The 13,116-nt window shown below is 41.1% G+C and overlaps 1 protein-coding gene across 5 annotated transcripts in view; it reads left to right on the top strand.

The window, feature by feature from the left end:
- Nucleotides 1–13,116, top strand: part of ANK3 (ankyrin 3) — a 373,791-nt gene that overhangs the window by 164,620 nt on the left and 196,055 nt on the right. For all 5 annotated transcript variants that reach the window (XM_045165538.1, XM_044942122.2, XM_044942121.2 and 2 more), the window contains exon 8: nt 8,459–8,557. In XM_045165538.1, the coding sequence (XP_045021473.1) occupies nt 8,459–8,557 (99 nt within the window). The remainder of the gene's footprint in view (nt 1–8,458; nt 8,558–13,116) is intronic.

Below are 13,116 nucleotides of genomic sequence, written 5' to 3'. Positions count from 1 at the left end.
ATCAAGGAGCTAAACTAAAAGAATCATCATCTCTAACTATGTAGAAAACTTTGATTGATACCATCCACTTATTCTGTCACTCAGTGGTAACCACCCCTGACATTTTTTCAAGAAAAAGAGAGAAAGGGGAGAGGTTGGAGGAGATTAGTAATCAACTGCCCTTTATATATTTAAATGAAATGAAAAGTCTGCTGTTTATTACAGCATAGCAAATAACATAGTAACATAACAAATGGAGCTGAATTCACTTTGGGGAGTTGCAGAAACGATGTTGCTTTGATGACTATTTTGTAAAGGAACTTGGCTCCTATTCAGCTTGGTTTTGCAGTGAGAATTGAGGCGAGAAGAGATAAGCCAGCAATTCCACCGTTTCCCAGCAGAGGTAGCTGTTTTGTGCAGGTCCCTGTTTTTCAATATGGCACTCACATGTTTCCACTGGGTCCTATCACATATCAAGTTAAATGCTACATGTGTCTCTATCAGCTACGACACCCCTGCCTCTCTTTCGCTGCTGAGCTCAGCCACAGGCCTTCTAAAGTTTCACAGATTTAGCCCACACTTCTGTAACACTTTTGCATCCATCCTAAGAACTGCTGGTTTTAGCACCTTCCTGAAATGGCAGCCCACTCCAGTGTTCTTGCCTGGAGAATCCCAGGGATGGCGGAGCCTGGCGGGCTGCCATCTGTGGGGTCGCACAGAGTCGGACACGACTGGAGCGACTTAGCAGCAGCAGCAGAGTTCACCAATAGGTTCAGGTCTGCATGTCTTTTCTACCCAAACTATTTCATAATGTCTTTGTGAGATGCAGTCATCTCATGTATTTTTAAATGTCTCTATGATAATGTAATAGGTGACACTTGTGTTTAATAAATGCCAAGCACCATTCTTAAGACTGTGCTTATTAACTAACTTAATGCTCATGATGATTCTATAGTATAGATATCAATACTATCATTACCTAATTTTGCAGATACAGAAAAATTAAATACACTTTCCTAAGCTTATGCAGCTGGTATGGAGCAGGCCTGGGATATGAATCTAAGCAGTCTGGCTATAGAATATTAGCTCTCAGCTCCTGAATATCCTGACCACAATACACTCCATCTCTTAGTACACTGTGAGGTACTCCAGAAAAGCACTGATAGTAAGAATTAGTTGTGTTTGCAGCTGCTTAGAAGTTCAGGGGTGGCATGGTCTAGTCTAGCAAGGGAATCATGAACTTAGGAGTCAGATTACTGCAGCTTTGTGACCTTTTGACAAGTTATTTTGATTTGTTTGGGTTTTAGTCTCCTCATCTGTAACATAAAGAAAAAAGTATTAGTACCTCTTATTAAGGTTTTTGTGGGAGTTAAATGAGATAAGAGATATGAAATACCAGTGAGTTTCCCTTTTCCTTTCCATGTCAATTACCTCATTTGTCCCCTTGGCAGTTCTGTAATGGAGGCACTGGAGGTATTATATCCATTATACAAATGAGAATATAAATCCATAAAGGTGTGGTTTAATGTATTTCATTGCTTTGAGATAATTCCTGACCATGATCTCTTCAGGTATTTCTTCAGCTTTATTTTCTCTCTTCTCCTTATGTGATTCCAGTCAGCTGTCTTATATCATCCCATAGCTCTTTCCATTCCTTCTTCCAATTCTTTTTTCCTTTGTGTTTCACTTTGGATCGTTCATACCAGTGCATCTTTCTTTCAGTTCACTGATTCTCCCCGCAGCTGTGTAATTTACTGATAAGTCCGTCAAAGGAATGCTTCATTTCTTTTTAATTTTATTTTTATTTTATATTGGAGTGTAGTTGATTTATAATATTGTGTTAGTTTCAGGTGTACAGCAAAGTGATTCAGATTTACATATATCCATTCTTTCTTAGATTCTTTTCCCATATTGGTTATTACAGAATATTGAGCAGAGTTCCCTGTGCTATGCAGTAGGTTCTTCTTTATTTTCTATTTTATATATAGTAGTGTGTATATGTTAACCCCAGACTCCTAATTTATCCCATCCTTTGCCTTTCCCTTTTAATAACTTCAAGTTTTTTTTGAAGTCTGTGAGCCTGTTTTCAGTTTTAAACAAGTTTGTTTGTATCATTTTTTAGATTTCACATATAAATGATAATCATGTGGTATTTGTTTTTCTCTGCCTGACTTACTTCACTTAGTATGATAATCTCCTAGTATGATAATCTTCACTTAGTATGATAACCATCCATGTTGCTAGAAATGGCATTGTTTTATTTTTTATGGCTGAGTAGTATTCCATTGTATATATGTACCACATCTTCTTTTTTTAGATTATTTTATTTTAATTGGAGGTTAATTACAATGTTGTGGTTTTCATCACACATTGACACGCATCAGCCACAGGTGCACATGGGTCCCTCCATCCTGAACCCCCTCCCACCTCCCTCCCCACCCCATCCCTCTGGATTGTCCCAGAGCACCAGCTCTGAGTGCCCTGCTTCAGGCATTGAACTTGCCCTGGTCATCTATTTTACATATGGTAATGTACATGTTTCAGTGCTCTTCTCTCGTATCATCCCACCCTCTCCTTCTCCCACATAGTCCAAAAGTCTGTTCCTTACACCTGCGTCTCTTTTGCTGTCTTGCATATAGGGTCATCATTACTGTCTTTCTAAATTCCGCATGTATGAGTTAATATACTTTATTGGTATTCCATTGTATATATGTACCACATCTTCTTTATCCATTCATCTGTCAGTGGACCCTCAGGTTGGGAATGCTTCATTTTTGATAGTGTGGTCTTCTTCTTGAGTGTTTCCATTTGACAGAAACTCCTTAACTTCTGATGCATGTTGTTCATCTGTTCTGCTGGATAGAATGTAGACGCTTTGCAGACACTGAGGGAAATATCCATACCTGGAAACAGGCATGCTTCTTCTTCCATCAGGCTGTAGATGTGGACAGACAAACCAGTTGAGTCCAGAGTTGATCCAGATTACATTTTGTCTGCACCACAGGCTTCACCTCCCACTCGAGGGGACTGCATCACCTTATGCTGAAGTGGGGCCAGCAAGTCAGAGATTTTCCTTTGTTGGTGTGCTCTGCACTCAGCTCTCCCTGCACACTTGTAGCACAGAATTCAACTCTGACCAAGCTCCTGTGCCACCTCAGGAGTTGACCACAGCTGCTTCTTAACACTAGGCTAGGTTCATGTGGGGATGAGGGGTCTTTCATTCTGGGTCTGCTTCACTCTTAGGTCATGTGTCTAGGCCTCAGACCTGGGGCTGTCTCAGGATCCATGCCTTTTCTACATTGGCAACTAACCTTGGCCTTGTGTCTGTGGTTGTGATCTAAAGTGGCCTTAGTATTCAGCAGCATGAAGTAGGATTTCAGTTTCCTGGTCAGAGATTGAAGTCAGGCCGCAGCAGTGAGAGTGCTGAATCCTAGTCCCCAGATCATGATGACCAATAGCCAGTGACAAGGCACTGGCCCGTTGTCTTTGTAGAAATGAATTTCCACAAAGAGAAAGTGGTGAAACAAGTAAGTGGTGGTGGTTTAGTTGCTAAGTTGTGTCTGACCATTTGTGACCCCATGGACTGTAGCCCACCAGGCCCCTCTGTCCATGGGATTTCCCAGGCAATAATATTAGAGTGGGTTGCCATTTCCTTTTCCAAGGGATCTTCCTAACCCAGGGGTTGAACTCGAGTCACCTGCATTGCAGGCATATTCTTTACCATCTGAGCCACCAGGGAGGCACCTAAATAAGTGTTTATTAGAAGGAAAAAAGAGTACGTGTGAATAGACTCACGGGTGAATTCAGAAAGTGTTGCACCTTTTTATGGTAGTTTAGATCACTTTTCTGGGGCATTTCTTCTGGGGTTCCTCTACCCAGTCTTCTTGCTTTACCTGGCTCTGAGTCCATATTGGGTTTAAGTCAGGGTCCTCCCCTGTGTGTACATGCCTCTCTTAGCCAAGGTGGACTCTAGTGAAGAGGAATGTGGGAAGGTTGACATTGCCTACTATGGGGTGGTAGCCCTTCCCTTTTGACCCCCAAGGAGCCTTTCTGTGCATGTGTAGTTGGGAAGGTTTCCTTGATCTCAAGAATGAGGAATATGTGGTCTCTTATCTTTTATCCGGACAGGGCTCAGCTCCTCCTCCCGCCTGCTATTATCTTCATCTTGGAGTGTCTGTCCACAGGAGACAGACTCCAGCTGCTCCGTGTGGGGCTCCTCTGTCTCCTGCCTCAGTGGTAGATTTGAAGGTTCCTCATACATACAGGCAGCCTGCATCCCAGAAAGCAGGCATATTGTTCACATTTCCTGAGCCACTAGTGAGGTCTCCTAAACAAGCCTTTTTATCTCTCATATCGTTGGACTCCTGATTTGTTGGGATTGCATAATTTTGTGGTTCCCTTGTGTAATGGAAATGCAACACTGGGCCTGGTGCCTAGTAGGACATAAAAAATCTTTATTGGTTAACTGAGGAACCTAAATAGAAACATCCTATTGACTGTTCAAAGGTCCCACTCTCATTTTGACTTGTTCCTATTTGACAGAAGAGGTCACTGCCTGACTCAGGAGTACAAAAGTATACGTTTCTTTTAGAAGCTTCACTGGACAGAGTTGAGAAACATAGTCTTTAAGCAAAGCTATTATGATCTCTGACTGAAAATACACACACTCACACACCCCACCTCTGAGGGTCTAGAAAACTGAATTCTGATTCTGCCTCTCATTAGCTGTCTCTTAATATGCAGATTACCCACCAGATCTATTCCTCAGTTTATTTATCAAATGGGATTAATTATATGTATCTTACTTCAATAGATGGTTGTGAAGGTAAAATGAAATTACATAAGTAATTTAGAACACTTTCTAAGTGCTATAGAAATATAAAGTATTCCCCTAGGAGGGGTCAGAGAGGTGTAGAAAAAAGTGGGAGTTTGAATTTCAAGGCACCCTTTTGACATCTACACATCACCATAAGAGAGAGTCCATGAATATGGAAGAGAGCAAAATTAGAAATAGAGCTCTTCCTCTCACTAAAATTAGCCTACTTGTGATAAAGGTTAATTAAGTCCTTCTCCACCAGGCAAGGACACATTTTTAAAGGGAAATAGCATGTCAGCCCTGACTCGTGCTGGGGAGTGATGAGGTCTTCGTGTCATATCTCACTTTGAGCTCAGTAAGCTCTCCTGTTTCCTATAGACCTAACCTGATGTTCCATTTCCTGTCTCAGGCCTAGAATTCCTCCTCCGTGCTGCTTGATTCATTTATATACTTGTACTCAGACAACAGAGACAAGTTCAGTTCAGTTCAGTTGCTCAGTCATGTCCAACTCTTTGTGACCCTATGAATCACAGCACGCCAGGCCTCCCTGTCCATCACCAACTCCCGGAGTTTACTCAAACTCATGTCCATCAAATCGGTGATACCATCCAGCCATCTCATCTTCTGTTGTCCCCTCCTCCTCCTGCCCCCAATCCCTCCCAGCATCAGGGTCTTTTCCAGTGAGTCAACTCTTTGCATGAGGTGGTCAAAGTACTGGAGTTTCAGCTTCAACATCTGTCCTTCCAATGAACACCCAGGACTGATTTCCTTTAGAATGGACTGGTTGGATCTCCTTGCAGTCCAAGGGACTCTCAAGAGTCTTCTCCAACACCACAGTTCAAAAGCATCAATTCTTCAGCGCTCAGCCTTCTTCACAGTCCAACTCTCACATCCATACATGACCACTGGAAAAACCATAGCCTTGACTAGACGGACCTTTGTTGGCAAAGTAATGTCTCTGCTAGAGACAAGTAAGACCATCAAAAAAGTCATCAGGAAGCTTCTTTCTGCCAACTTCATTCATACCCCAAATCAGCTGCACCAAAGAGTGCCAAAGTATACACAAGGCACAGCCTATATAGTTTTACTTCCTTTGTCTGGATTCAATCCCTGGATCGGAAAGAGCCCCTGGGGAAGGGAATGGCTACCCATTCCAGTATTCTTGCCTGGAGAATTCCATGGACAGAGGAGCCAGCAGGCTACAGTCCATGGGGTCACAGTCAGATACAACTGAGTGACTAACACTTGTCACCTGTTGCACACCATTGAAACCTTCAACCACAAGCTGATGAGTCTAGAGCACAGGTCAACCAACTACTGCCTACAGGCCAAATCCAGCTTGCCAGCTGTTTTATAAATAAAGTTTTATTGGAACACAGTCACTCCCGTTTCTGTGCCTATTGCATGGGGCAGCTTTATCACTCCAAAGGCAACACTGACAAATTGCAGTACAAGTGGTATGACCTGCACAGCCAGAAACATTTGATATCCGGCCCTTTGCAGAAAAAGTGTGTCTACCACTTGGTCTAGAGCAATATTAGGCCTGTCCACTCCCCGCCAACATTACTAAGCCACATTTGGTTTATTCAGATCTCTTTCTCCTTCTTTGATTTAATGAACTAATTATTATGGAACTGATTTATGCAATAGCACCTAAGAAAAATGAGATAAAGAATTGTTCAGATGTGAGAATGTATAGTGTTATAAAGTATTTAACTAGGAAAGTTCATAGAAAATACAAAAAAAAAAAAAAAAGTGATAACACTCCATAAGGATGCAGTCAGCCAACCAAATCTAAAATGTAGAAAACTCTACACAGTAAACCACCCAGTTTTTCCAGAAAATACCTGGGCATGGAAAATCAAAAGTGGAGTAGGGCACCTGTGGAGATTCAAAGAAACTTAAGGTATATTTCAACCTAATGCAACTTGTGGATCTTCTTTTTGTTTAAACAGTCGATGTTTCTGTATTGATCCATGTCCACACATCTCGCAAGCCCTCTTCTTCTAATATCCAAAGGTTCTTTTGGATTTTCTTTTTACTTTTTGAAAAAAAAATTTGGCCACACAGCTTGCAGGATCTTAGTTCCCCAAACAGGGATCCAACCTGCACCCCCTGCAGCGGAAGCACAGAGTCCTAACCACTGGACTGCCAGGGAAGTCCCAAGATGTGTATCTTCTATTTGAACAACTCTACTGAGATGATTTAAACATTGAAGAGATCTTGGTGTTTTGAAGGAGTTATTTGTACTTATGTATAATGATATTGTGATTAGTTGTTCATAAATATCCTTATCTATTCAAGATAATTAAATTATGGTATGGTATTTGTGGGTGAAATAATATGATGCACAGGATTTTCTTTCTACTCTCCAACTCCTTCAGTCAGAAAAATATAGTAGAGAATATAAAAGGAATAATATTGGCAAATGTTTGATGATTATTGAGCCAGAGTGTTGAGTACATTGAGCTCACTGTGGCTTTCTCTCAAACTTTGGTCTTTTTGAAAATTTTCACTATGAGATCTTTTTTTCAAAAGCATGAATTGAACCTGAGTCTCCTGCATTGCAGGCAGATTTTTTACCATCTGAGCCTCCAGGGAAGCCCATTAGTTTGAGTCATCTTTTAATTTGGATCCTGGTTTTGCTAGCTGTTTCTAATCTGTAGAATGGACATTGTGATTCAGATTATATGTGATATTGTGAGGATTATGAAAACTCATTGAGATAGTAAAAAGTTTAACACTGCATAATTCATAGGAAATGAATCAATACCTCGTAGCTATTATTTTGTATTTGCTATCACATGACAGGAATGTAAATACTTATGAGCCTAGTTCATTTATCATGTAATTGACTTCTGTGAATTACAGACCTTAAACCCATATTGTTGCCAATCAAGAAGAAGGAGCCAAAATAGAGAATGTTTTCACTGTGTACACATATTTCCTTGACAGTCTGGAAACAGTCACAGAACCTGTCGATACATGGAGGAAAACTGTGGTACCCAGGGGATCGTGATTGGAATGTCAGATTGTCCTGACAATACATCTGTCCTCAACAGTAGTTTTTTTGTTTGTTTGTTTGTTTTAATCAACATAGTAGTTTTCTGTGAAATTGCTAATAAGTGCCTGTGAACACTTTTAAGCCCATTGTGCATGGGAAGCCCTGTGACCATGTAGGACACTGACAAATTTCCCAGTTTGAGTTACTCTCGTCTCTCCTTGACAGCTTGCACTCAGATGACCTAGAGCTGGTTCTGAGTAACATGACACCCCTTTCACTGCATCTCAGATGACTAATCCACCATTTAGTCAACCATTCAGTAGCCAGCATGCATCATTCACATTTACAGGAAAACACATTGACTTAAAGGCACAGGATGTTAGAACAAAAACAATAACCATCCCATCAAACAAATGAAATAAACTTGGGCCCTACCCCCACTGAGAGTGTCCCTTAAAATTCATCCCTTTGGGGGGGTCTCATTCTGAGTAAAATTACCATCAGACAAAGATGTTGGGAAGCATTCTGTTCACAATGGATATTAAAAAAAATAAATAAATAAATAAGAGAAATGTGAGATGTTGGAGAAGGCTGGGAAGAAATGTTTTGCTTGAACTCAAAATAATAACACCGTACTTTCTGTTTCTGTTCTTCCACAGAATGACATCACTCCTCTACATGTTGCATCAAAAAGAGGAAATGCCAACATGGTAAAACTATTGCTTGATCGAGGAGCTAAAATTGATGCCAAAACAAGGGTAAGGGTGCAACTTAGGTACTTGCTTATGCTTATTTTCAGGAAGCAGGTCTGCTTCTACTAATACCTTTGTTGCTGGCTCAGCCCTGGCTTTGTTATTTCCTTTGTTGTAGTCTCTTCGAAAATGACTGCTAAGCTGATTCTTCTTATAATGGGATAATGATCCCCATTTATAAAGCTTTAATATACATTTAAATAGTACTGGGATTTAATTATAGAAACTAAGGTTTTAGGTCCAGAGTTTTTGTTGAGTTAAATTTTTAAGTATTTAATCACTACTTGATACTGCAGACAGAGCTATTGGGCCAGTTTGATTCTAAAACTGACATTTTATTGAAAAGCAAATCTGTCTCCCTTTGCACACTGCCAGTGCAGCCACTATGGAAAACAGTATGGAGGTTCCTCCAAAAACTAAAAATAGAACCAGCATATGATCCAGCAGTCGACTTTGGTGTATACACCCCCAAACAATTGAAAGAAGTAACTGAAGCCATGTAATAGTCAAGAGGTGGAAGCAACCCAATATCCATAGATAGAAAATGGTTAAAGAAAATGCGTTATGTACATACAGTGGAATGTTATTCAGCCTTATAAGGAAATCCTGTCACATTCCCCAGTATGAATGAGTCTTGAGAACATTATGCTAAGTGACAGAAGCCAGTCACAAAAGTACAAATACTGTATGGTCCCACTTAAGGAGGTCCCAACAGTAAACACATCGAAACAGAAATAGAATGGCGCTTGCTGGAGGCTTAGGGACGGGGAAATGGGGAGTTGTTGAGCGTCAGTATTGTAAGATAAAGTTTTAGAGATGTTATACAACATGAATATAGCTAATACTACTTAACTGTGCATTTAAAAGTGGTTAGAGTCAATTTTATATTGTGGTTTTTTTAACCACAATTTAACAAATTTTTTCAACATAGGTCAGTCTAGGCAGGTGTTTTGCCATGTTATTTGTTTGGCGTGAGGCACTGTTGTGGGGAGGGGAAAGAAGTGAGACTTAGAATCAAGTTGGAATCCCAGAAGGTGAGCTTTAGCTGGTTGGCTTAGTTTGACGAGGCGATGTAACCTTCTGCATGCAGTTTCTGTATCTGAAAATAAGATTAATGGCTTCCTTGAAGGCTTGTTGCAGTGATCAAGCTAATGTTTGTGAACTGTATTGGCATAAAGTAGACCAGAAGTAAATCCCAGGCGTTACTAGTAGATGTACACCTCAGAGGTATTGCAGCTTTGGTTCCAGACCACTGCGATGAAGCAGTATTGCAAAAAGACAAGTCACAGGAATTTTTTGACTTCCTAATGTGTATAAAAGTTATGTTTATACCATATTATAGTCTATTGTATAAAAGCATTATGTCTTTAAGAGTGTATATACTTTAAATTAAAAAGTACTTTATTGCTTAAAAGAAAAAATCCTAGCTAGTATTAGAGCCTTTAGCAAGTTATAATCTTTTTGCAATAGTAACATAAAAATCACTGGCCAGAGATCATCATAACACATATAATAAGAAGAAAGTTTGAAATGTTGCAAGAAGCACAAAAATGTGACACAGACACAAAGTGAGGAAATGGTTGGAAAAATGGCCTTGCCTGATGAGGGTAGCCACCAACCTTCAACTTGTAAAAAAAAAAAAAGAGAGAGAGAGAGAGAGAAAAGCAGTATCTGCAAAGAGCAATAAAGCAATGCATAGTAAAATGAGGTGTGCCCGTATAATTCAGAGCTCCAGTTAACATTTAACTTCTTACCAGGGATTTTCTTTTTCAACATTTCATTTAAGAGCAAAATGTGCTCTTATAAATATCCTCCTCTCTAAGGGTTTTGGAGAGTTATCCCTGTCTTGTAATTGTATCTCCTGCAATCCTGTGGTTCCTCTTTCCAAGAATCCTGATATTTCTAAAACTGGTCCAGTAACCCTGACTTGGTTCCTGTAGTTCCTTGATTCAGTACTTTATCTTTCACTGCATGTATTCACTCAAGCAATTAATGATTATTGAATGCCTTCTGTGGGCCAGACATGGCTAAGTCATGGAGAAAGCCCACAAGCCCCCTCCCCTGCCCTCATGAGGCTGATTGATCATTTGTCTGCTGTATACTCTGACTTGAAGATAGCCCAGCCCTGGGTATTTGACAGGAGACCAGACTTCTTTGTCTTAGTACTGTTGAACCTGAAAGTTTTATACCTTGTATGTAGCATAAAAGAAACAAGCTTTCTGGAGAGGGCAATGAAGGAAGATGAGGGTTTACCCCCTACAAGACTGTCTGACTGGGGAAGTAAATTGAAGCAAGGTCTTATTGCATTGACCTGGGATTATTTGCTAAGAAGCCATCAGCAGTAGGCTAGACCTGTTGCTTTAAATGGCAGGGGTGTTCTGCTGAGTACAGGAGCGGTTGCAAAAAAGAATAAGTTAGATAATCATCACTTAATGCCTCTTGGTTACCTGCAGAGGTAGAGGGTCATTTGTGAATACAGAAATTTTTGTGAAGAGTGAGAAGGGATACTGGAGCTGAGCAGAACAGAGAAACTTGTAGTTATACTTGGCTATCCAGCTGGATTTTAACGAAGTGTATGGATTAGAAATGACCATATTTCTCCCTCTCTTGATTTAGTCATAAATCACCAGAACAGCAAAATTGCTTGCCAGTAATTTTGCATCATTTATCAAACACTTACTTCTTCCATTTGGTACAACGGGAAGAGGACAGGGTATGTAGGAAATTCAGGTCCCATATTAAAGGGGCACATGGTGTCACGGGGGAGGCTAGAATGAAACATACAAATGCTTCTGGACAAAAGCATCAGACATGCAGAATACGGGACATAGGCAAATTCAATATACACTTAAGCCTGTCTTATTTTAAACAAAATGTAGAGTCCTTTTTACCAGTCACTCAGTTTCAACATGGAGTTGCTTTTCTCCTGTGTTATGTGAGTGCTGTGTAGATGTGAGGAAAACTTAGAGAAACAGAATGGTCATGCCTCTATTGTCATTCTCCTATTGTTGTCCGGCTTGGGGTGGACGGGTGGTGTCACTTGAGAACAAACTGAATTCCTGGCAGACTGTATAGAAGAAAACATAGTACATACCCCAGATATGTCAACTATTTTCTGTTCTCCTCAAAGCTTCCCTGCTCTCTTGCTGAAATGACTGAGTAGTGACTGTGTGGGTGAAAAGGAGGGAGCCATAAAATTCAGAAAGCCCTAGGGACAAGCCTGAAAATAGAAAGCAATTTTTTTTTTATAAATACAAGTTTTAATGATTCAATCCAGTAGCTCTTTAGAAAATAAATATTGTTATCTACCCATCTCCTTCCTGCCAGATACTTCCTACTTGTGTAGCTACCTCCTTGCATCAACAGTCTGACCTGCTACACACCAACGCCCTAGATTTAGAGAGTTCGCTCAGCACACTCCAAGGGACCCCCCTCGTTGGCTTGCTGTGTTCTGTGCGTGTGTTGCTAATCTGATAAAGGATTTGGTTCAAAAGCAGACTCTTACTGCCCTTTCAATCAGGGAAGTAAACTTGAATTGTAGTCAGAGTGATTTAGGTTGGGATCTGAGCAAGACCTAGCCAGCTGGAAAAGCAGGATGAAAGTGAATTTTTTCTACCCTGGTGCCTGATCTCTAGTCTTAAGTGTGACCAGCAAGTGAAATCATGACCCTAGGAAAGTTCATCCTCCTGAGTCTTAGTTTCTATCTCAGTACAGATGGTGAGTTGTTCCGATGACTTCACAGGCTTTCCCCACTGCTGGGGCACCGGATGTTGTAACTTTAAGAATAATTAGCTACAGTGAAAGTCAGGGTGGTGATATATGTTAGGGTGATGTGACCAAGATGGTGACATATTAGACCCCAGCCCCCACCACCCACAAAGATCAACAATTAGACAATGATACACTATCAAAAAGAGCTCAGGGAGAGCTTAGGAGTCCAACTGCAGCAAGGACTTCCCTGGTGGTCCAGTGGCTAAGACTCCATGCTCTCAAATGCAGGGGGCCCAGGTTTGATCCCGGGTTGGGGAACTAGATTTCGCATGCCACAGTGAAGATCAAAGATCCCGCGTACTGCAGCTAAGACCTGACACAGCCAAATAAATAAGTACTTTTTTTTTTTTTAAGAAGAAGAAACTTCAGCAGCACAGTGGAACAAAACACTGGAAAATAACTCACAAAAAGCTAGCCTGCAGCATCTGATCCCCTGCTGCTGCTGCTAAGTCGCTTCAGTCGTGTCCGACTCTGTGTGACCCCATAGACGGCAGTCTACCAGGCTCCACTGTCCCTGGGATTCTCCAGGCAAGAACACTGGAGTGGGTTGCCATTTCTTTCTCCAATGCATGAAAGTGAAAAGTGAAAGTGAAGTCGCTCAGTCGTGTCCAACCCTCAGCAACCCCATGGACTGCAGCTTACCAGGCTCCTCCGTCCATGGGATTTTCTGATCCCCTAGGCCAGCACTACTCAGGGCCAAGGGTGAGCCTCCCCAAGTAGGAAGAAGTTTTCCTCACCAAGAAAGAGAGAACGGGGTGAGCAGCCAGCCTCCCCAGCCTTTCAGGAAACTGAGC

Source organism: Bubalus bubalis, chromosome 4 (assembly GCF_019923935.1).
Source record: "Bubalus bubalis isolate 160015118507 breed Murrah chromosome 4, NDDB_SH_1, whole genome shotgun sequence".
Lineage (NCBI taxonomy): Eukaryota > Metazoa > Chordata > Mammalia > Artiodactyla > Bovidae > Bubalus > Bubalus bubalis.
This window is presented reverse-complemented; position numbering and strand designations above follow the sequence as displayed.